At 37.8% G+C, this 25,384-nt stretch overlaps 1 protein-coding gene across 3 annotated transcripts in view; it reads left to right on the plus strand.

The window, feature by feature from the left end:
• Positions 1-25,384, plus strand: part of ARHGEF12 (Rho guanine nucleotide exchange factor 12) — a 151,931-nt gene that overhangs the window by 106,242 nt on the left and 20,305 nt on the right. For all 3 annotated transcript variants that reach the window (XM_021671203.2, XM_012470286.3, XM_021671202.2), the window contains 16 exons: positions 99-209; positions 497-595; positions 3,794-3,836; positions 4,471-4,576; positions 5,009-5,146; positions 5,936-5,968; positions 6,296-6,410; positions 7,154-7,259; positions 8,867-9,079; positions 14,356-14,488; positions 14,933-14,968; positions 15,297-15,451; positions 16,377-16,523; positions 17,875-17,960; positions 22,425-22,550; positions 24,415-24,529. In XM_021671203.2, the coding sequence (XP_021526878.1) occupies positions 99-209; positions 497-595; positions 3,794-3,836; positions 4,471-4,576; positions 5,009-5,146; positions 5,936-5,968; positions 6,296-6,410; positions 7,154-7,259; positions 8,867-9,079; positions 14,356-14,488; positions 14,933-14,968; positions 15,297-15,451; positions 16,377-16,523; positions 17,875-17,960; positions 22,425-22,550; positions 24,415-24,529 (1,762 nt within the window). The remainder of the gene's footprint in view (positions 1-98; positions 210-496; positions 596-3,793; positions 3,837-4,470; positions 4,577-5,008; positions 5,147-5,935; positions 5,969-6,295; positions 6,411-7,153; positions 7,260-8,866; positions 9,080-14,355; positions 14,489-14,932; positions 14,969-15,296; positions 15,452-16,376; positions 16,524-17,874; positions 17,961-22,424; positions 22,551-24,414; positions 24,530-25,384) is intronic.

The raw sequence follows: 25,384 nt of genomic DNA on the forward strand, positions 1-25,384 counted from the left end.
ATCAAAGTGAAATTTGGATAGCTATGTTCAACTGAGCCTACTTTACGTTTTATATTTATATGTCGGAGTTACTGATGCGTAATCATTTCTTCCTCTAGATCAATGGACAGTGCAGCTGTTTCCAGAGCATTGAATTACTAAAATCTCGTCCGGCTCATTTGGCTGTTTTCTTACACCATGTAGTTTCACAATTTGACCCTGCCACCTTGGTAATGTATTTTACAGTCTAGCAGATTCAGAGTTCTTCTGTTGATATCATATGCCATAGAACTTTTCGTTTCTATGTGATGATTGGGCAGATTTCTTTCAGTTCTCCACGTAAAGACAGATAGGAAAGATAATTAAAACGTTATTTATAAAGACTTGGTTATGTAGTAATAACTACATTGTTTATGGTGACCTACCTATTCCAAACATTCCTACTCAATGATGACCTAGCAAATTATATTTTTCATGGTTCCTCATTTTGTCTTTTCCATTCCTTTCTCCGCTACAGCTCTGTTATCTCTATTCAGACCTGTATAAACATACCAATTCCAAGGAAACTCGTCGCATCTTCCTTGAGTTTCATCAGTTCTTCCTAGATCGATCAGCAGTAAGTTGCCAAGTTAATGTTGTAATCTTTGCCTTAGTATATGGAATTATTGGCCTCCTGCTGCCAATCTTCCCTCCCATATTTTTGGATTTTATTGTGCTTTCTCACACCTGTATTATATTTCAATTATTGATTACTCTAAACTATTTTTTAAAAAATAATTTCTAAATGAGTTTTGGCATATGAATTCTCACAGGTTTTAGGGGATACACACACACACACACACACACACAGAGATATATTTGTGTGTTTTTTGTATTTGTATAATTAGAGTAAGGAAATGAAAAAGGGAATACATATGATATTACATATATATTAAGACCCCAGGAATAATACTTACATAACTGAACTCTGGGTGGCCTCTTTGAAGTTTGGAAGCATAAGTTTAACTAAAAAGTGGTAGAAAAGATTTCACTCACACTGAATTAAATGTGATAATGTTTTATTATGTCATTAAAAGTGTTTAAATTTTTAAAATAGTAAGTTGTATGACTAGTCTTGTTATGGGTAAATAGCACTTAGGCCTTCATGCATCCTGGATAATCATGCTGCAGGTCTCTAGTCCTTCCACACTTGCAGTTCTCTTAGATGACTGCTACATACTTTTTCTCTCCTAAAACCCCCATCACTTCCTTTTCTAGTCTTTTCTCAGTCGATAACCTTGACCTTGTTTCTCTGAGAAATTTAAAGTATATAGAAGAGAACTTCTACCAAATGAATCAAATGCCTCCATTATACTATACAATGTACTCTACTCTATGGAGGGATTGTCCATTTTTTTTTTTTTTTTCTTTTTGGGACAGTCTTGCTCTGTTGCCCAGGCTGCAGTGCAGTGGCACAGTTCTGCCTCACTGTAACCCCTGCCTCCTGGGCTCAAGTGATCCTCTTGCCTTAGCCTCCCAAGTAGCTAGGACTACTAGTGCACACCACCATGCCCAGGTAATTTTTTTATTTTGTAGAGATGGGGTTTCACCATGGTACCCAGGCTGGTCTTGAACTCCTGGGATCAAGTAATCTGCCTGCCTCATCCTCTCAAAGTGGTGGGATTACAGGCATGAGGCACTGCACCTGGCCTCAATTGTCCATCTTTCATCTGAGGCTAGCTCTGCCCCAGTTTACCCACAGTGTATTTCCTTATATCTACTCAAAGACCTTACTTTAGCAGTTATTTTCCCTTCTTCTTCATCATAGGTTTTTTATTTTCTACAGATGATCATTCACATTAGTGTGCAAACATTGTTATTTTCCGTTTCTAAAAGCGAACACACAAACATTTTGGCTCTCTTTCTCCCTCCAGCTCCTGCCCCATTTGTTTTTGTATTCCTTTACAAAATTGTCTGTACACTTTCACGTTGCTAAATGCAATTACCTACTCAGTGACTTTCCTAACCAGGCTACTTAAAATCTCACCCCTTGCACTTTCTGTCACTTTTTCTGTTATTTTTGTCCATAGAACTGGTATTTATTTATTTAGCTTGTTTATACTGTCAGCCTTCTGTACCTGCAGCTTCCACGTCCACAGATTCAACCAACCATGGTTGAAAATATTCAAGGAAAAAACCAAAAACCATTATCACAATAAAAAATGAAACAAATTGTTAAAAATGTAGTATAACAACTATTTACATAGTGTTTACATTGTATTAAGTATTATAAATAATCTAGAGATTTAAAGTATACAGCAAGATGTGCATAGGTTATATGCAAATACAATGCCATTTTATATAAGGGACTTGAGAGTTCACTGATTTTAGTATCTATGGGGGTACCTAGAACCAATATCCCATGTGGATATTGAGGGATGACTATGTTCCTGTTCTCCTACCCTGAATATACATTTTATTAGGCCATATATTTTTGTTCTGTTTGTTCACTGTGGTGTCCCTAACACTGAACAGTTCCTGGGGCATAGCAGGGTTACTCAGGTATGTGTTAAATGAATTAGGGTTCTGATCATACTCCCATTGTTTAAAATATTGTGTTATTTTTATTAAAATAATTTACTTTCCTGAAAAAAATGACAATATATTGAAGTATGTTTGAATTTTGCATTTAAGAGGGCACCAAGCTAAATCAAAACTTTATATTTTGATACTCATGATCTATATATCAACATTAAAATATAAGAAGAATCCTGATTGATTAATTTGCTAATTATACTTTCATGGTGCAGCTCATATTTATTTCATATAAACACCATCATATACAAATGAGCTTTTATTACTTTTTTGCACTTAAGCTAGAAATGCTTTTAAGAAAGTTGATTTGAGCAACTGCCTGTCAACTTAAAGAGAAAGTTTTAAGATCCATTTCACCTTTCTTCAGATGAATATAAGAGATCTTATAATTTTTAGCAGTGACTTATTTTCAAATTTAAAACTTCAGATCTCATAGGTCTTGTTTAAATTCTGGAATTGCATGACTTAAATAGGTATACAATACAAAATAAGCAGGAAGAGGTTAAGATATTTTCTCTCAATGCAAAATAATAAAGTTTTCCCCTCCAGTAGTTGGGGGAGCGGGGATGGGAAACAACAATCTGGCAATTATTATGCAAATATTATAGGAAAAACCCTAGCTAGGAATAAGTAAATTCTAAGACAGTCACCTTAGTTAGTTCAGTAGCAAGAACTATAGATGGTTACTGGAGATTTAAAACTCCAAAAACTCAACATTGACTTTCAGTATTTTCTCACTGGGAGTGTGACATTGTGAGGATTCTTAAACTTTACATAGGAAAACAATTGGGAATATGATGGTCTTCAGGGTGAGCATCTCAAATATAGGAAAGAAAAATCATGACTATATGTGAGTACATTTTTCATATGATAATATACACATAATTTAGGTTTTACCTATCTTCATCTAAATGACATATAACTGATTATTAACCAATGGTTCTAGGAAGCCAAAGCCAATATATTCATTAGGGTAAGTGTGTCACAGAAGCATTCAATAATCAAGTGAAACAACTATAGACATTTCCTTTATAGCATGATCCTTGGGAAAAAGGCTTACTTTCAAATTTAAGTAACAGAATGTTTTAGAGCTGTGAAACATGAATGAATACATGAGCTTGAATGAGATTATGCTTATAGAATGGGTATCCAAGCTGTATCCCTTTACTTTATACAAGTACTTGTGACATCTTGAAATATCTTTAGTGTTGTTACACCTTTTGTTTGCATTTCATTTTAGCACCTGAAAGTTTCTGTTCCTGATGAAATGTCTGTAGATCTAGGTAAGTTTGGAGCACTAATGTCCTGGAGAAGTACATCTTAATTGATCTATAGCTCAGCTCATCTGTAAAGGTTTTATCTGTCACATGGTGACTAGTTGACTGAATCACAACAGAAGAGTCTATAATACATTTGAGGCCTGGCACAGTAGCTTATGCCTGCAGTCTCAGCACTTAGGGCGGCCAAGGTGGGTGGATTATTGAGGTCAGGAGTTTGAGACTAGTGTGGCCAACATGGTGAAACCCTGTCGCTACTGAAAATACAAAAATTAGCTGGCATGATGGTGTATGCCTGTAATCCCAGCCACTTGGGAGGCTGAGGCAGGACAGTCATTTGAACTCAGGAGGCAGAGGTTGCAGTGAGCTGAGATTGCACCATTATACTCCAGCCTGAGTGACAAGAGCAAAACTCCATCTCAAAATAAATAAATAAATAAGAGAATAAATTAAATCAAAATTCTGAGATGAAATACATGAACTGCCTTGAAGAACTTCCCTTTGGCATGTTCCAAGTTATGGAACATAACATATCAATGCTATGATATGTTGCCATTAATATATGTTGCCATTAATATATGCCAATTGTATGTTGCCCAGAACATATCTTTAGATAACATAATTTCTTTCATTTATGAAGAAAAGAGAAGACCTGAGCTCATTCCTGAGGATCTACATCGCCACTATATCCAAACTATGCAAGAAAGAGTCCATCCAGAAGTTCAAAGGCACTTAGAAGACTTTCGGTAAGCATAGTGGTAGATAGAATTTGATATGATGATTCTAAATTAATTTTTTTAGGTAAGAGAAAGTTACACATTAAATACTTAGCTTAGCACTAGATAAACCATATAATCTTATTGTTATTAAAACATAATGAACATCTGGAGCCAAAGGGTTAGAGTGGAACTAAAAGTCCAGATTCTCCATACCGGGCACTTTCAGTATCTGAACTCAGTGCCATGTCTATGCTAAATGTGTTCCTGTAAGATATTATATGTGTTCTTGGAGTCATTGCCCCTAGAGTTTTTCTCCCTCTAGTATCCTAGACGACATGAACCCATAAGTGGAAATTTTGTCTGTTTCTAGAAACCATAGCTATGGAATGGTTTGAAATGTTCCAGGGTGAGGTAGTTTTTCTTTAGGCTACCTCAGGAAACTTCTCTTGTTTACTTTAGGCAGAAACGTAGTATGGGATTGACATTGGCTGAAAGTGAGCTGACTAAACTTGATGCAGAGCGAGACAAGGACCGGTTAACTTTGGAGAAGGAGCGGACATGTGCAGAACAGATTGTGGCCAAAATTGAAGAAGTATTGTAAGTAATGGAAGTATATGTGGAAACGCCTTCTCTGTTGAGATGCTACTTATGCTTGAAGTACCCTTTGGGCACATTTAGAAAGGCTGTCAGCTTGTGTATGTGGAGCCGTTTATTTTGTCATAGTACTTGAGAAACTGGAATTTTGTTTTTCTTTTTTCTGATATTTTAGGGAAATGTCTGTATTCCTTTTTCTGGGTGTTGGTAAATGGGTAACTTTAAAATTTCTAATCAGTGATCAAAAACAGGTTGATTACTTTCATTATTTTCAGTGTATGGGCCTTGGACATATTTCTTGCTAGGAAACATGTACAGTAGGTGACATGAGGGTGAAACACATGTGGTTCTTTAGGGGATTAGGGTTATTTTGGTATTCTAGGGTGTGGCCCAAAGCATTTGACTCTGTTCTGTTGTTTCAGATGTCTGAGTTAATAACAATTTTTAAGGCCAAACATGGTGGCTCACGCCTGTAATCCCAGCACTCTGGGAGGCTGAGTGGGCAGATTACTTAAGGCCAAGAGTTCAGGACCAGGCTGGCCAACATGGTGAAACCCCATCTCTACTAAAAACCCAAAAATTAGCCAGGCATGGTGGCGCATGCCTGTAATCTCAGCTAGTTCAGGAGGCTGAGGCATAAAAATCACTTGCACCTGGGAGGTGGAGGTGTCAGTGAGCCAAGATCATGCCATTGCACTCCAGCCTAGGCAGCAGAGTGAGACTCTGTCTCAAAAAATAAATAAATAATTAAATTAAACTTCTATATTTCATTTTTAAACTTTTTTTTTTTAGGATGACTGCTCAGGCTGTAGAGGAAGATAAGAGGTAACATAATTGTTTTTTTTTCCCCAAGAATTTTAAGAAAAAAATAAGCTATATTTTTTCCTTTCAGCCCTAAATTACAATTTATTTCTTTTAACTTATAAATAAAGATTGTGGTCTCCCTCTGGTGGCTTGTGTGTTATTTGACTAATATTCTACTGTTGTCCTGAGTAGAATTCTTTTCTCTGTGCAATGACTAGATAGTTGTATAGTTTTTGTTTGATTAATTTCAATAATTTCAAGCTTGGGGTTTTGGAAATCATTTGATGTCTTTATTCTACCAGCCCTCCCTTCTCAGAAGTCTTATTTACTTCATTCTTTCTCCTCCAGTTCCACCATGCAGTATGTTATTCTCATGTATATGAAGCATTTAGGAGTAAAAGTGAAAGAGCCTCGAAATTTGGAGCACAAGCGGGGTCGGATTGGATTTCTTCCAAAAATCAAGGTAAGACTGAAATAATGTAATAGCATGTTTAGGCCTTAGGGCTTCTTTACATCTGGTTGCAGTGTCTTCCATTGTCTTAGTATTTACTTAATCAGCAAATTAATGCTAGTTATACCAACATGTATAAGAGATTATTTCTGTTCTCAAGAAACTCAAAATCTAGTGAGAAATCCAGACATATAAACTAATATTAGACAATGTAAAAAGTGAAATTAGCAGTTTACAAAGAGTGCTATTTCTGATTCTGTTCATGCCTTATACTTTTACTTTGCCTGAACTAATTACCCCTATGTTGTCATATAATTTTCATCAACATCTTTAGTGGCAGTATTCTGTCAGTTTTTAATTATTTGTGTTTTTGTTTAGAGTTTATTAGATTGGAAAGCTGTATGAATACGAGGACCTTCTTTATTATTGTATTCTCAACTGTTAGTATAACACTTAGTAAATATTTGTTGAATAGATGAATGAATTCTTAATAGAGTAAGTTCCTGGTAAATGTGCTATAAAACTACCCTTTGATTTTTCCAACTGTCAGTGATAAAGTCATAACATCTTGAGTTTGAGGTGTACACAGTACTGTGCGAACTTTTAATGAGCACTCTGTGTATGTGCATATATATGCACGGATTTTCATTTACATTTAACAATTTTTTTGAGCTAACCATTAGCATTACACTATGAAAATAGCAAAAGAAATTTACTCTGTTACATATCTCTTATTTTTTGTACTTCAACTCTAGCAAAGTATGAAGAAAGATAAAGAAGGGGAAGAAAAAGGGAAGCGAAGAGGATTCCCCAGTATCCTGGGACCCCCACGGAGACCAAGCCGTCATGACAACAGTGCAAGTATGTTGACATTTGAAGTGCTATGTTTTCACTATTCCAGACCCTCTTTATATCAGAGGCTTCTTGGCTAGAACGACTTTCTGGAGAAAGGAGTTGTTAAGATGATGTTGCTGAACTCTTAATATGCCTTGTTTCCGTTCAGCATTATTTCTGAACTGAGTACCCCCTATCTTGCTACATAATTGTCCATAACATAGTTTACTTACCTCTTCTGATTCTGTTTGCTTTCAACTTGTGTTCATTAAATTAAAAAAAAAAAAGTGTGTATATAACTCTCCACCACACTGTTTAGTCTCTTTATACATACTTACTTAGTCTCCTTACTTCTAAAATTTCTCCACATCTCCACTTTATTTTCTGATTTTCCTTCTGCCTCAGGCCCAATGAAGAGAGATCAGCCCACTTGGGATGGCTGCAGGAGAAATAGGGATGGTGGTACCATGGGAAGGGGTCATGTGATGGTTCTTATCTCAGGCAGTACCACATTTGAAAACACTGAAGCCAGGTGCAGTGGCTCTTGTCTGTAATTTCAACAGTTTGCGAGGCCGAGGTGGGAGGATCATTTGAGCTGGGAGTTCGAGACCAGCCTAGGCAACATAGAGAGACCCTCCTCTACAAAAACAACCACCACCACCAAAATGAGCTGGGTATCATGGTGTATGTATGTAGTCCAAGCTACTTGGGAGGCTGAGGTAGGAGGATTGTGTTAGTCTGGGGAGTCAAGGCTGCTGTGAGCCATCATCTCACCACTAAACTCTAGCCTATGTGACAAAGTGAGACACTGTCTCAATAAAAAAAAGATATTGGCATGGTAGGGTGGTGGGAGTGGAACTGTGATAGTGAATGTCCCACACAATGAGGAGTCCTTACTCAAATGCCAGTAGTGCCCCTTGTTGAGAAACATGGAGAAGGTGGGAAATTTTCAGAGAAAGTTAAAGAGATGGTGGATTTCACAGATGCTATCCATGAGTTCCAAGGGATACAAAAGAAGAATTTGAGGAATTAGGGAAGGTGGTATAAAGAGCTGTGTGAAGGTGTAGAATGCTATGGAGGATGAAGACCATAGTGGGAATCTTTGGCTTCTTGTGGTGACTTTGTGAACAGGATAATTAGCAGGATGGGGATTGGTCTGGATGATCTTTGAGGCACATTGTGATGATGAAGTTGTGAGTGTTGGGGGAGAATTGGGGTGGCAGCTTACTAAGAACTCACAAAAATAAAGGACTTCATCTTCATTCTTACAGATGAACAAAGCTCCATGTCTGTCTCTCAGCATTCCTCTTCCCTCTGTCCATCATTGCTCTTCTTATTTCCTTTTCTCATGACTCTTCTTCTTTCCCTACATCCTCCTCTTCCTCACCTACATCTTACTGCCTCATCCTCATCCCTCCTCCATCTCCCCATCTTTCTCCTCTACCTTCCTCTCCCTTTTTCTCTTCTCTTCTTCCTTCCTTCATCTGTCTGTATGTTTCTCTGTATAATAATTCACTATGTATATTTTTAGGGTCCACCACGTTTCAGACATTGTTCCAGATTCTTTTACATTGTCGTTTTTTCCTTTCAGCTAGTTTGCAATAACAGACTATTAACTATCATTTTCTGTTCAGTTGGCAGAGCCATGGAACTGCAGAAGGCGCGCCACCCTAAGTACTTATCCACACCCTCATCTGTGAGTCCTGAACCTCAGGACTCTGCCAAGTTGCGCCAGAGTGGGTTAGCAAATGAAGGAACAGACACTGGATACCTGCCTGCCAATTCCATGTCTTCTGTAGCTTCAGGGGCCTCTTTTTCCCAGGAAGGAGGGAAAGACAATGATACAGGTGAGCTAATGCTATATAGTTCAGCTCAACTAAGCATCAAGATTTCAAAACAAACACAGTAACTGAAAAGTAGAGTGGCAAATTATTTTAATAAAGACTAAATCCCAGTTTAATTTTAACATTTTAATATGCTACAACCAATAATAAATCTATGCTGAATGATAATTTTAGTTCTCATTTGTCCAAAAAGTATTTATTAAGCTCTCTGTCAGGCATTAGCTTTGTCCCAGATGTTAATGTGCAATAATTATACACAGATGCTTGCCTCATGCAGCTTACTCTCTTGAGAGTGATAGTCACAAATATAAAAGTTGTAAATTGTGCCAAGTCCAGTCAAGGAAAGGTAAAGGGAATATTGAGGTCAGTAACTGGTCAATAGTTAGAGGCAGATGTAGGTGTCTAAAGAAGACTTTTTAAAAATCTGAGATTAACTAGAGATTTTATTTTTAAATGTTAGTAGGAAGCCAGCTGAAAGAAAAGGTAGAATATGTGGGAAAGATATATAAGTAGTAGAATAGAGTTGTGAGGAGAGAGGAGATGAGATTTGGAATGTATGTAAAGGATAAGACTATTTACCGAGAGTAAGAGTTCAGTAAGAAGAGCAAAGGAATTTGAAGAGTAAAGAAGGATATGAAGTAATTATTGTAGATAATTGGGCAAGGGGCTTATTACCATGTCTTCATCCTTGTTCTAATTGGTTTCTTAAGCAAGTGAGCTGAGATAATAGGTGGTTTTATTTGAAGAAGGGAATGCCTGTGTATACCAGTGATTCAGGAGGTGGTTCAATTTCTGGTGGTGACATGATCAAGAATGAAGCTCTGGGAGCGGTCCCTGAGGTGCCATAGAGGAGGCTGCTAGGGATGAAGACAGCAAGGAGCCAAAGAGCCAGGAATTTGAATAGCTTAATATTCGTGGGGTTTGAGGTTACCAAGTGTGACTTTTTTCATGGAGAGGAAAACTGTGAGCCATAGGTTTAGCATTGCTAGATAAATGTTGTAAGGATGAAGAACATGTGATAATATCCAGAGCATAAGCGCCTCAATGGGATAAGAGATTATACAAGAAGACAAGTCCGGTGCAGTGGCTCATGCCTGTAATCCCAGCACTTTGGGAAGCTGAGGCAGGTGGATCACCTGAGCTCAGGAGTGTGAGACAAGCCTGACCAACATGGTGAAACCCCGTCTCTACTAAAAATCCAAAAATTAGCCGGGCATGGTGGCATGCACCTGTAATCCTAACTCTTTGGAAGGCTGAGGCAGGGGAATCGCTTGAACCCAGGAGGCAGAGGTTGCAGTGAGCCAAGGTCGCTCCACTGCACTCTATCCTGGGCAACAGAGTGAGACTCATCTCAAAACAGAAAAAAAAAAAAGAAGAAGAAGAAGAAGACAATTTAATGGTCCAAAAATCATATTGAGGAAAAGAAGGCTATCCATCTCATCTCCACCCTGACATACACAATGTAAGACAGAAACACCAGTTTCTGTCTCAGAGGGCTGTAGCAGAAGAGGTAACCCCCTGGGAATAGGCAGGTTTCTACATAAGGCAAAAAAGTACAGGTGACATTCGGAAAAAATTCTGGGGATTTTGTCAAATATGGAACTCTAAAGATGTTAGATTGAGTATATGCATTGATATTTCATGGCTCCCAGGACTCATTAAAATAAAAACATAGTAGGTGACAGATGAACAGAAACCATAAAGAGAAAGAAAGTAGAGGAAGGGAATATGTTATCAAGAAATAAGAGATTTTAACAAATACTTGGGAGATTGAAAGCAGGCAAGAGTAATTTAATGGATAAAATGTAAAGGAGTGGGCATGGTGGCTCACTCCTGTAATCTCAGAACTTTGGGAGGCTGAGGCAGGAGAATTGCTTGAGCCTAGGAGTTCAGGACCGGCCAGGGCAATGTGACAAGACCCTGTCTCTACACTACAAAAAATGAAAAAGTCAGCTAGTCAGATGGCATGTGCCTGTAGTCCTAGGTAATCAGGAGACTGAGGTGGGAGAATCACTTGATCCTAGGAGGGCAAGGCTGTAATGAGCTATGTTTGTACCACTGAACTGCAGCCTGGATGAGAGAACAAGACCCTATCTCAAAAACAACAACAACAACAAAGAAGCACAAGGAAAAATCATAAGGAAAGTCAGAGCCCATAATTTATTTAAATAGTTTAAGATAGAAGCCAATCTGCTCATTGGAACCCTGGAGAGACTTTGGGCTCAGAGTTCACATATGTTATATAGTGCAGGAATAAGAAATAGAGCTGAAAATGATGAATTGTAGATCTGTAATCAAAACAGTTATGTCAGCAGCTTCTAATCCCTTCATTATAGTGCAGTCTCTGTCAACTTGTAGACTGGAAGGAAAAAACAATGTGCTCTTTTTTAAAATAATTGAGTGAATTGTGTAGGGAGACTTTAGTCCCTCTACAGTGTTGATGGCTTGGACATTTGGGAGCCCAAAGCCTGACAGTAGGCATGCTGGCAACTCATTGTGCTCAGAGAGCTCTCAACTGTAATAGACCTGTTTCTAAATAGCAGCAAGAGAAAGCACCCAAGTCAGCCACTCACTTTCATCATTAAATAAAGGCATCGTTACTCACTCTTGTTGTCAAGACGTAAGATAACATATAATGCCAAACATATCAGACAGTGACATAAAGAGAGAATACAAACAAACAGAAAAACGTCCCCTAGAAGAAAAAGATAATTTGATAATAGACAAGAACTTAAGAAAATACTTCTAACTTAGGTAGTATACTTGGGGACATTAAAGAAGTTATCTCTATAAAGCAAGAATAAGGAGAAGCATTCAGAGACAAAAAATTTTTGATACAACTATTAAACACAGTAACATCTGTTATATTACCAATTTCTGTGTGATAAATTACCCCAAAACTTAATGGCTTAACACAAAAAACATTTATCTTGACTTTTTGGTGGATGAAGAACTCTAGAGCAGCTTAGCTGGTTGGTTCTGGGTTGGAGTCTGTCACAAAGTTGCAGTCAAGATATATCAGCCAGTCATTAGAAAACTTAATGAGCAGCCCATTTCTATGGTCACTCAGGTGGCTGTTGGCAGGAGGCCTTAGCTCCTTGCTCACTCCCTTGGCCTCTTGCCACATGGACTTTTCCGTAGAGATACTTGAGTGTTCCATGAAATAGTAGCTATCTTTTCCTGAGTAACCCAAAAAAGAGAGCAAAAAGGAAGCTCCAGTGTCTTTTCTGACTCAGTCTCTGTAGGTGCACTCTGTCACTTCTGCAAGTTAGAAGCAAGTCTCTAAATCTAGCCCACACTCAGGGAGGGAGGAATTAGGCTCCACCCCTTAGGGGAAAAATATCAAAAAATGTGTGGATATGTTTTCAGACGACCACAACTGTCAGTATTTAAAGGAAAAAAGAGAAGTCCATAAAATTAAAGTCAAGGAAATATTTTAGAGTGTACATCAGAAATATGAAAGGATAGAAATTTGAGAGAAAAGAATTATATAGAAAACCACTACAGAGGGCCAACATCTGTCTCTTTCACAAAAATGTCAGCTGAGGACATGGAGAAGAGATAGTTAAACAACGGGAGAATGTTTCCCAGAGTTGAAAAAGAACACCCATCTTCAGGTAGAAAGGGCCTACTGAGAACCATCTATAATGAATGCTTTTTAAAAAATCCATTGCTAACACGTCCTTTGAAATTTTAGTGCACCAGAGATAAGTCCTAAAAGCTTTCAGAGAAAAAAAAATGGGGATTATGCTTCATCACATGCCTCATCATAACACTGGGTTCTGAAATAAAAAAGCCATGCCTTCAACTTCCTGAAGGAAAATGGTTTTGAACTTAGCATCCTATATCCATCCAAGCTCTTCATCAAATATGAAGAAAGAATAAAGACATTTTCAGATACACAAGGATCCACAGTTTAACCGGAATGTACCCTTCCCTTTAAAATCATTTGAGGATACACATTCCAGCAACATGAGAGAGAGAATTAAGAAAGAATATGTCATGAGATCCAGGAAACACCCAGGAGAGTGGCAAAGGGCAGTTCTAAAATGATAGTTGTGTCACAGGCCAAGGGAGCCGCTGCTCCAGATTGGAACACAAGAACATCACGGATCAGAAAAGGGGGATCTTCGGCAGTGGATAGTATGAAGCAGCAGAGGTAATAAATGTTCTGTTTGAAGTAGCCTATGGATTGCATCATTGGACCCGTAGGAAAAAACATATAATCCTAACTAGTATACTTCTTAATTTAGCAGGAATACTGTATATATGGATGTTGTAGATGATGCTATATATATGTCGTAAGCACTCTTCATTGGTTTTCAGACTTTTAGAATCACCCTACCAGCCAAAATGGAATAGTTCATTATGGCTGCAGATTAGAATATAAATGTAAAAAATTCTTTTAATGATGCAAGTAAAAATGTAATTGAAAGAAATGAAAGGTAGAAGGAAGGAAATACAATTAGAGGGAGGGAGGATGTTGACACTGAATACCTAATCTGACATGGAAGAGTGTTGAAGTACTTTTTGATAGAACAGAAACATAGATATGTCATTTATATTTAGGTAGTAACTAATAATCCAGCTAGTAGTAATGATAAAACTATTAAACATTGGGAAGAAATGGGGGGAAAGTAAAGGTGGAAAGTGTAAGTTAACAAAATCCTCACGGGGAAAGAAATAGTTATTACCTAAAGATAATAAATCATGAAAAAGAGGTTATTATTTGTAGTTGTACTACTATAATAACTCACATTTGAAAGCATGAAGAATTGATACTGGGGATAGACAAGGATAGGATGGGAGAATGTTGTTCCTCATCGTATACTCTTCTGCACTATGTGAGTCTTCGCTATTTCTTATGTTAATTTTTAAGAAGCAATTTTAAAAGTGATTTTTCTGACTCGGCATGGTGGCTCACACTTATAATCCTAGCACTTTGGGAAGCCAAGGCAAGAAGATTGCTTGAGCCCAGAAATTCAAGACTAACCTGGGCAATATAACGTAACCCCATCTCTATGAAAAATTTGAAAATGAGCCAGGTGTGGTGTTACACAACTGTAGGCCCAGCTACTTAGAAGGCTGAGATGGGAGGATCACATGAGCCTGGGACGCTGCAATTTTGTATATTAAATTTTTAGTTCTAGTGAACCTGCAGTTGTTTAAATAAGAATGTAGCTATGGATTAGGTTGAAGCTCTTCTGGGAACTAATTTTTTTGGTGATCAGTGACTTAAAAGTGGTAACACTCTTCAAATGTCTGACTTTTGTCTACAGGATCAAAGCAAGTTGGAGAAACACCAGCACCTGGAGACACCTTAGATGGCACACCTCGTACTCTCAATACTGTCTTTGATTTCCCAACACCTCCATTAGACCAAGTGCAGGAGGAGGAATGTGAAGTAGAAAGGTAATTCAGTGATATCTTACAGAGGCTTAGCGCATTACCTATAAAATATATACTATTTCTATACTTCTGTAGCGTTCTAGCACTAAAGCCTGGCATGGTGGTATGCACCTGTAATCCCAGCTACTTGAGAGGCTGAGGCAGGAGAATCAGTCACTTGAACTCAGGAGTTTGAGTGAGCCCCCCACTTCAAACTGTAAAAAATAAAATAAAATAAATAAATAAGTTGGGTGAAAAAAGAAAACTAAAACACCATTTCAGAACTTGTTACTGAAATTTAGAAAGGTACTCAAATTTTCTTCTATTTATTTTATATTAAATTATTACGATATCCCAAAGAATTATTTATCAAGCTGTTGAAGTGTAACCTAGCTTTGAGTGTCTTTGGTATAGATCTCTTGATCACCATTTTGTTTTCATATTACTCTTTCCTCTCCATTGTTTTAGGGTGACTGAACATGGGACTCCAAAGCCCTTTCGAAAGTAAGTAAATCCCAAGCAGCTTTCAATAAATGCACATTTTAAGAAACATAATGTTTTGCCCTCTCAAGTTTTATTTTAAAAGAAAAGAAACCCTATATACAAATCTGTTACATAGTTTAAAAGAAAGCTCTTAAGAAACACCAGTCATTCAAAAGCTGTATTTTAAAGTATATGTAAGACAGCCATTTGTAGGAGAGGATGAAATTTCAGGCTCTGTGCTAAGTCCGATTCAGGAATCTGATTAGAATTTATTGTAATGTAAAGACTTGGGCTGTTTCCCATTGTCCACCTGAAGTCCTCAAATTGAATTCACCGTTTTTCTTCATAGGTTTGACAGTGTAGCTTTTGGAGAAAGTCAAAGTGAGGATGAACAATTTGAAAATGACTTAGAGACAGATCCGCCCAACTGGCAGCAGCTTGTTAGTCGAGAAGTGTTATTGGGACTAAAACCTTGTGAGATCAAGAGACAGGAAGTGATTAATGGTGAGTGTAATCAATTTGTTGTTGTTTACAAATACTGAGTTTTGTCAGAGAAAAGTAAATCTCTCAGCCTCGTATTTTGCTTCAAAGTTCCTAGCCTTTTCTTTTAAACAAAGAGGAAATTAAGCTGGACAGATAATCCTTGAACTTAAAATGCAAATGCTTCTGTGATTCTTATCGATAATTTAAAAGGAAAACGTGTTTAGTCTTTAAGATATTTAAGATTCATAGCATTATAGATCTTTAAGTTGAAAAATCATTGTAACAACCAAGTTATTTTTCTGCATATATTTTAAACGAGGAAGGTAAGGCCCAGGGGGATTGAATTCATCAAGCTCATACAGCTGATAATTTATAAGGAAAAAATTTTGTTTCAGGTCTTTCTGTATCCAAGTGCAGTGTTCTTTATTTACTCTAGCATGTGTGTGATAAATGTGTGGAATGGATGTTGTACCCTTTACTATCCTTAGCATGTGATTTGAATAAATATCTTGTCTCTGACACTAAGACATAATAAAATTGTAAGTCTGACCCCAGAAATGAGTGTTTATAGGCAAATTAGGTAACCAAAAGTACTATTATTTCTTAAGAGGGCTCAAGTTCAAGACTATATGATGTTGGGGCTTACAGTTTTCTAATGATAGAGTTGTGATAGGTGGGCGTTACTGTATACAGATGGATGAGTTTGGGGATACACTAAAAAGAATAGTTTTGAATGATATTTTTTATTTGTTAGTATTAACTCTCACAGCCAGTATGTAGGAGAATTTATTGGAGTCAGAATGACTTCTGAGACATTTCATCCTTTCTAAATTTTAAATAATTTATTATATAATTCATTTGCTACTTCACTCCAGCTAAAGACCATGATTGATCCCATGAAATTGTTCTAAGTAAGGCAACATTTCATTATCTCTTTCCTGCTCAGAATTGTTCTACACTGAAAGAGCTCATGTTCGAACACTGAAGGTTCTTGATCAAGTGTTTTATCAGCGAGTGTCCAGAGAAGGAATTCTGTCACCCTCAGAGCTACGGAAAATTTTTTCAAACTTGGAAGATATTCTTCAACTTCATAGTAAGAGAAATTACTCTGATCTTTGCCCCTAACATTTCCAATAGAGAAAAGATTGTGAGCATAAAATTTTGAAAATGTACCCACGTTAGTATTCCTGAAATTTTATGTGAGAATGTAACATACATAAAGGAATGATTGGACCTTTTACTAGATCCTTTTCCTCACAATCAGTCTTTCATATATAATGTGTCAACATAGGGCTTCCAGTCTAAAGTCAGTGCCTAAGGTGAAAAACATGAATAGTCAAAATCACCCTTGAAAATTTCCTGTCAATTATAGTATATATACTATATATATAGAGAGATATTTAAATATATATATATCCAATATAATAATATATGTAAAAATGTATTTTTTAAATAGTAGTATATGGTATATAATCACATGGATAATTTTCAGGAATTGTTTTTATTTTTTTGAGACAGTCTCGCTCTGTTGCCCAAGCTGGAGTGCAGTGGTGTGATCTTGGCTCATTACAACCTCTCCCTCCTGGGTTTAAGGGATCCTCCCACCTCAGCCACCTGAGTAGCTGGGATTACAGGCATGCACCACCACACCCAGCTCATTTTTGTATTTTTCATAGAGACAGGTTTCACCATGTTGGCCAGGCTGGCCTCCTGGCCTTAAGTGATCCACCCGCCTGCCTCGTCCTCCCAAATTGCTGGGATTACAGGCATGAGCCACTGTGCCTGGCCTCAGGAATTGTTTTATTGTTTTGTTGCTTGTAACACTTGGAATAAGTATATAAAAATTCTACCTTGTTGACATTTCTTGGTTGAAGTCATCTTGGACTTTTGTGGACAGTAATATGATGTTCCTCTGGTTTATAGGTCACTATTTCTCTATGACCCTTAATTTTCGATCTTTCTTTTTCATGTCATCACTACCTATAAACACCTGTTAACCAAACTGATACCTTGTATTCCTTGTGGGTAATCTTAGGTTTCACAGGCATGCATTGACAAGTGCAGGCTTGATTACCTCCATTTCCTGTAAACTTAACACATTTTGAGAGGATCAGTGAACAGAATTACTTGTACTGTATAAATTCAAGTTCTTTTTGAGCATGATTATAGATGAAGTCTTGAGGTTAAATAAATATTTGATGCAACTACCATGTATGTAATGTGCTAGTTTCCAAAAATGTGTTTTGTTTAGCACCTGTTTTTCAGATAGAGCTTATAATATCTAGATGTATAATCACTATGTCCAGATTTATATTTAAGGAGATTAGAAGCAGCTATACTACTGTGAAAATTATCTTTAAAAAAAAAAATTAGCTACACTGTATTACCAGTAATTCTGTCTACACTTAGTGTATTACTAATATTTTTCTATTTTTAATCTTTAGTTGGGTTGAATGAACAAATGAAGGCTGTTCGAAAGAGGAATGAGACCTCCGTTATCGATCAGATTGGGGAAGATTTGCTTACGTGGGTAAGGAAATTTTCTGGTTTTAAAAAATACTTTTATGGACACTTGATGGTCACATTCAAGGTTAAGTAACTAACCTTTCCAAATATGCAAACTCACCCATTTTGCAAAGTTAATGTAAAGCTGAAAAAGGTCAAGCAGTAGAGTCCATTTCAAGAAACCACCTTTTTTGCTCATCTGCAAGAAGCAACCCCTTATCCATTAAAGTCATACCATGAAATTGCAAGGATTCAGTCACATCTTAAGGCTCCACTCTAATCGTAGTTTTTTTTGCAGTTACTTCTTACACTGAAGTCTTGAACCCCTCAAAGTCACCTAAGAGGGTTGGAATCAACTTCTTCCAAACTCCTGTTAATATTGATATTTTGACCTCCTCCTGTGAATCATGAACATTCTTAATGGCATCTAGAATGTTGAATTTGTTTCAGAAGGCTTTCGGTTTGCTTTGCCCAGATCCATCAGCAGAATCACTATTATGGCAGCTTAAATAATCAATAATAAGACTTGAAAGTCAAAATTACTCCTTGATCCATGAGCTACAGAATGGATATTGTGTTTGCAGGCCTGAAAATAACATTAATCTCCGTGTGCATCTCTATCAGAAGAAGTCTTTAAGTGACCACGTGTATTATCAATGGGCAGTAATATTTTTAAAATAACTTTTTCTTCTGAGCAGTAGGTCTTACCAGATGTGCTGTCATCTAGGCTTTATTGTTTCATTTATAGAGCACAGGCAGAGTAGATTTAGTATTATTCTTAAGAGTCCCAGGAATTTCAGAATGGTAAATAATCATTGGCTTCAATTTAAAGTCCCTAACAAGAGTGCTGGCCTTCCTTTTGACAAGTTGAAGTCAGGCATTGATTTCTCCTCTCTAGCTATGAAAGTCCTAGATGGCATTTTCTTTCAATAGAAAGTTGTTTCATCCACATTGAAAATCTGTTGTTTAGTGTAGCCATTGTAATCAACTATCTCAGGTACGTCTTCTGGATAACTTACTATAGCTTCTACTGTTATATCAGCACTTGCAGCGTCACTTTGTACTTCTTATGGAGACAACTTCTTTTCTTAAATCTCATCAATCTACCTCTACTACCTTTAAATTCTTCTGCAGCTTCCTTACCTCTCAGCCTTCATAGAATTGAAGAGAATTGGGGGCTTGCTTTGTGTTAGGCTTTGGCTTAAGGAAATATTATAGCTGGTTTCATCTTCTTTATACAAACCATTCAAACTTTCTCCATATCAGCAGTAGGCTGTTGCACTTTCCTCTTGTTCATTTGTTCATTGGAATAGCACTTTTATTTCCTTCAAGAATTTTTTCTTTGTGTTCACAAGTTGGCCATTTGGCATAAGAGCTTTTGGCCTGTTTCAGCTTTTGACATCCCTTCGTTACTAAACTTAATCATTTCTAGCTTTTAATTTCAAGTGAGAGACGTGCGACTTTTCCTTTCACTTGAACCCCTAAAGACCATTGCACCATTGTTAATTGGCCTAAATTCATATTGTGTCTCAGAATAAGGAGGCCCAAGGAGAGGGAAGAGATAAGGGGGAATGGCCAGTTGGCAGGGTGGTCAGAACACACAACATTTATCCATTAGGTTTGCCACTGTATGTGGGTGCAGTTCATGGTGCCCCAAAACAATAAATAGTAATATCAAAGATGACTGATCACTGATCACCATAACAGATATAATAAAATGAAACAGCTTAAAATATTATAAGGACTACCAAAATGTGGCACAGAGACATGACATGAGCATGTGGTTTTGGAAAAATGGCACCAACAGATTTGCTCAGGGTTACCACAAACCTTCAGTTTGTAAAAAATGCAGTATATGCAAAGTACAATAAAAATATGAGGTATACCTGTACCTCTAAAAAAAAGTTGAGGAAGAGCAGAATGGTGGTTTGTAACTGTCACGTACAAAGCGTTAATTTAGAAGAAGGCATTGGCCAGAAATCATTAAAGCAAAAATCATAAATAGGCCTTTAGATTTTACTCTTGCTCTTTAAATAAAGTCATTTTGGAGAGTATTTTTCCAGTATTGTTTCCTTAAGATCACTTTACATGTACAGACAATCCTTGACTTACTGTGGTTCCAGCGTCAGCGATTTTTTTACTTTACAGTGGTGGGAAAGTCATACACATTCAGTAGAAACCATACTTTGAATTTTGAATTTTAATTTTTTCCTGAGTTTGGCAATATGTGTTGTGTTACTCTCGATGCTGAGCAGCAGCGTTGAGCCACAGCTTCTGGTCAGCTGTGTGATCACAGGGTAAACAACTGCTCTACAGTGTACTGTACTGCCAGATGATTTTGCCCAGCTGTAGGCTAATGTAAGTGTTCTGAGCATGTTTAAAGTAGGCTAGGTCAAGCTATGGTATTTAGTAGGGTCACTGTATTAAATGCATTTTCAACTTAAGATATTTTCAATTTTTGATGGTTTTATTAGGATATAACTCCATCAGAAATCAAGGAACCTGAACCTAAACTGCTTGTAAAACTACTGTAGAACTGCTTAAGGTTGGGGCCATTATTTTCTTTGGTAAACCCAGCTGCTCTTTGTAGTTGTTTGGTGCTTTGATTGACTAACATGCCAAAAATGCTGCCAGACTCATTGTTAAACACGTTGAGTGTCATATTTATCATAGAATAAAAATATAAAATTGGAGTGACCTATTAAAATATTGCTTTGTATGTGTCCTACTTGAAAAAATACTCTGAATTTATCTGCAAATGCACTACAGAAGGGCATTTTACAAAATGCCTTTATGTACAAACTTTTTGGAATATGGCTTTAAATGGAAGATTATATGGAAAACATCTTTGTAAACCATAAAGCAATTATCTACAAGTATACAGGTAGTATTAAAAAACAATGTAGGCCGGGCACGGTGGCTCACACCTGTAATCCCAGCACTTTGGGAGGCCGAGGCGGATGGATCATGAGGTCAGGAATTGAAGACCAGCCTGGCCACAGTGGTGAAACACCATCTCTACTAAAAATACAAAAAAAATTAGCCGGGTGTGGTGGTGGGCGCCTGTAATCACAGCTCAGGAGGCTGAGGCAGAGAATTGCTTGGACCTGGGAGGCAGAGGTTGCAGTGAGCTGAGATTGTGCCACTGCAGTCCAGCCTGGGTGACAGAGCGAAACTCCATCTCAAAAAAAAAAAAATGTATTTGACTTATAAGCGCACCTTCTAGTAAATCACTTGTTAGGTGTTTAACCATCAGAAACCTTAAAATCATGGTATATGCAAACTTAAATTAACAAATTAAAAAATATTAGTGAGAAGTATAATTTTTAGCACAAGAATTCATAAACTTACTGATTTCTCCCAAGCCACCTCCAGCTCCTGCACAGGTGAAACAGCAGGGATTTAATTTTTTTCAACCCAGAAAAGTTATGCTCTGCCCATGGTCGTAGTGGGTTTTATAGTGAGTAAGAAAAAATGCTAGTGTACCAAGGATTTGCTTCCCAGAGTGGTAAGAGAGTAATTGTTGTAAAGGTGTTAGGGTGTAAGAAAATTAAATTTTAGGCCAGGTGTAGTGGCTCACTCCGGTAATCCCAATACTTTGAGAGGCCAAGGCAGGCAGATCACTTGAGATCAGGAGTGGCCAACATGGTGAAACCCCGTCTCTACTAAAAATATAAAAAAATTAGATGGGCATGGTGGCACACACCTGTAGTCCCAGCTACTTGGGAGGCTGAGGCAGGAGAATTACTTGAACCCATGAGGCGGAGGTTGCAATGAGCTGAGTTCGGGCCACTACACTTGAGCCTGGGCCACAGAGTGAGACTCTGTCTCAAAAAATGAAAATGAAAATTTAATCTCAGTCTTCAGGCATTTTGTGTCTTATGTTCTCCAAATGTCAGCTTTTCTGTGCAGTTTACAAGTAGCAAAGGCTGAAAGGTAATAAGTTGTGATAGGCTACAAGAAAGAAAATATTGGGACTGGGCGCAGTGGCTGACGCCTGAAATCCCAACACTTTGGGAGTCTAAGGCGGGCAGATAACCTGAGGTCAGGAGTTCAAGAACAGCCTGGCCAACATGGTAAAATCCTGCCTCTACTAAAAATACAAAAATTAGCTGGGTGTGGTGGGTTACATCTGTAGCCTCAGTTACTTGGGAGGCAGAGGTGAGAGAATCACATGAACCCAAGAGGCAGAGGTTGCAATGAGCTGAGACTGTGCCATTGCACTCCAGCCTGGGTGACAGAGCGAGACTCCGTCTTAAAAAAAACAAACAGAAAATATTGGAATATGATCAGAAAAGGTCTGAATATGTCAAGGTCAGACCTTTTTAATGCAGAACCATTGCTATTCTACATAGATATGCAGTTCTGTATATTTTGTCATTTGAGAGTACTTATTGAAATGTTGAAAGGATTCTGGTTGTCTGTCACTTTGGCCTTGTATAAGCTCAGTATCCCATTCTCCTTTGTTTTCTTTGCATTCTCGGCACAGTTCAGCGGACCAGGAGAGGAGAAATTGAAACATGCTGCTGCTACCTTTTGCAGTAACCAACCTTTCGCCCTGGAAATGATCAAGTCTCGTCAGAAAAAGGATTCTCGATTTCAGACTTTTGTGCAAGTGAGTTGAGTGAGTCATGTAAGAAAAAAAAATAAGGCAAGTTTTTATCAATTATCAGATAAACTGGGGGAATTCTGACTAAGACTTTTACAAAGATTGCATCTGTGTTAATGTTGTTTTTTTGTGAGACAAGGTCTTGCTCTGTTGCCCAGGCTGGAGTGCAGTGGTGTGATCTCAGCTCACTGCAACCTCTGCCTCCTGGGTTCAAGTGATTCTCCTGCCTTAGCCTCCCCAGTAGTTGGGATTACAGGCTTGTGCCACCATGCCCTGCTACTTTTTGTATTTTTAGTAGAGACAGTGTTTCACCATGTTGGCCAGGCTGGTCTTGATCTCCTGACCTCAGGTGATCCACCTGCCTCGGCCTCCCAAAGTGCTGGGATTACAGGTGTGAGCCACTGTGCCCAGCCTGTGTTAATATTTTTAAAAGCTATACATTATCTCTCAAATTCCTGGAAGGTATAAAAATGATTTTGGAATGGCGAATAATAACAAATGTATGTCAGGATTAAAATACTTGATATGGAAATCCACATTGCCATGAAGTTTTTATCAGGAAACAACCATATACACTATTAAGAGAATATTGTCAAAGCATGAGAATGGGCTTGTTCAGGGAAAAACATAACAGCCATATTCATTGTGGTATATGAGTTAAGGGTCAGTAAACCATGGCCCGCAGACCATATCCAGCCTGTTACCTGTTTTTATAGTTTTATGTAAACACAGTATACCACAAACACACCAGTTCACAGATTTCTCACAGTTGTTGTGGGATGTGGCTATGGTTTAGCAGGATCCTCCCTTCTGAGTTTGACCAGGCTGAGATCATAGCGTCAGCTGGAGCTGCAGTTCTTATCTGATGCTCAAGGTTATATTCTAAGCTCACTGGTTGTTAGCAGAGTTCATTTCTTTGTAAATGTATAACTGAGGTCCTACCTTGCTAGCTGCTGGCTAGGAACCAGTTTCAACTCCTAGAGAACACAGATACCTCTGCCATATGGCCCTGTTAGGCAGTTTAGAAGTGGATGTTTGCTTTCTTCCAGGCCAGTAGGAATGTGGCTTTCTGACAGATTTGTTTTAAAGTCTCCTCTGATGAAGTGAAGCCCAGCCAGGACAGTATCCTTTCTTATAATCTCAAAATTATGTGGTAGGAGCCTAATCATAGGAGTGATATCCCATTGTATTCAGATTCCAGAATGTTCATACTCAAGGGCATAGGATTATACAGAGTATTTACACAAGAGGATGGAAACCTTGGAGGCCATATTAGAATTCTTTACTTCACAGAGCCTTGTTCATTCATTTATGTATTCTCTATGGCTACTTTTGTGCCAAAACAGTAGAGCTGAATAATTGTGAGAGACTATATGGCCTGCAAAGCCTAAAATATTTACTAACTGGCATTTTACTAAAAACTTTGCAGACCCCTGGTGTAGATGAGCTGGCATACTCAGAGTGTTTATCCATTGTGCCTAATTGGAATGGCAGATAACAAATCAGCAAACCAACTTTGGTAGGAATGTCAACCATAGGAAAGTGGACCTAGATTTTCTGAATAGATGAAGATAAAGCTGTTTTAACACAAGAAAGCAATACTTAGAGTTGCTTATGGATGCTTTTTGTCCTTGCTTAAACAGATAACAAAGAAGCCATTGGTTTAGTGATAGAGGCTCTCTTCCCCCATTAGGTGATTAAAGGAGAAAGCTGAAGTATAGTGTGGCAATGATATATCTTGGCATTTTTTAAAGATCTTGATTTAATAACCAGAACTGTGATGCATTGAACACTTATGGTGAATACATGGTACATGTTAATTATGGTTTTAATAAGAATTACAGATTCACTTATTTCACTTTAATTTTAGGATGCTGAAAGTAATCCACTGTGTCGTCGTCTTCAACTGAAGGATATTATACCCACCCAAATGCAAAGGCTTACTAAGTACCCACTTCTATTGGATAATATTGCCAAATACACAGGTACATTTTCACCAAAATAAAAAAGCTTAGAAAAAAAAACCTGTAAATAGTATCTTACAGCAGCCTGAATAGGGTTGGCTTTCCAAATAGTACGACAAGATTTTCTTTTTCATTTTCTTTTTATTTTTTAATAGACAGGGTCTCACTCAGTCGTGCAGGCTGGAGTGCAGTGGCACACTCATAGTTTGCTGCAACCTCAGACTCCTGGGCTCAAGCATTCCTTCCATCTCAGCTTCCTGCATAGCTGGGACTACAGGTGTACATCACCACACCTGGCTTTTTTTTGGTAGCAATAGGGTCTCACTATGTTGCACAGCCTGGTCTCAAACTCCTGGCCTCAAGCAATCCTCCCACCTCTCAAAGTGCTGTGATTATAGGCATGAGTCACCATGCCCCACCAAGATTTTCTAACAAGATATAATCTAGTCTTCTTCAGGCTGTTTGATTTAATGCACTCCATTAGTAGCTTTAGCACCTGGTATATGAAACTATGAATCGTAGACTAAGTCATGTTCACTGTCTGCTTTCATAAATAAAGTTTTATTGGAGCACAGCCATGCTCATCTGTTTGTGTACTGTCCCTGATTGCTTTTACATTATAACAGCGGAGTCAAGTAGTTTAATCAGTGACCATTTGGCCTTCAAAGTGTAAAATTATCTGGCCCTTACAGAAAAAGTTTGACCATCCTTGTTCTAGCCTACATCATTTTTGCTTTGAAGAAAAAATTCTGAGTTGAAGAGCTGTTTTGTGTATATCTATCTAATATCTATCTATGGCTTTTATTAAGCCAAATTAATGCATTGTAATTCCAACTCTCCTGTTTTGAAACATGAAGTGAATCTGTTTCTCAGTTG

The sequence above is a fragment of the Aotus nancymaae genome, unplaced genomic scaffold (assembly GCF_030222135.1).
Source record: "Aotus nancymaae isolate 86718 unplaced genomic scaffold, 86718_ANA_hifiasm-v0.15.2.pri h1tg000012l, whole genome shotgun sequence".
Classification (NCBI taxonomy): domain Eukaryota; kingdom Metazoa; phylum Chordata; class Mammalia; order Primates; family Aotidae; genus Aotus; species Aotus nancymaae.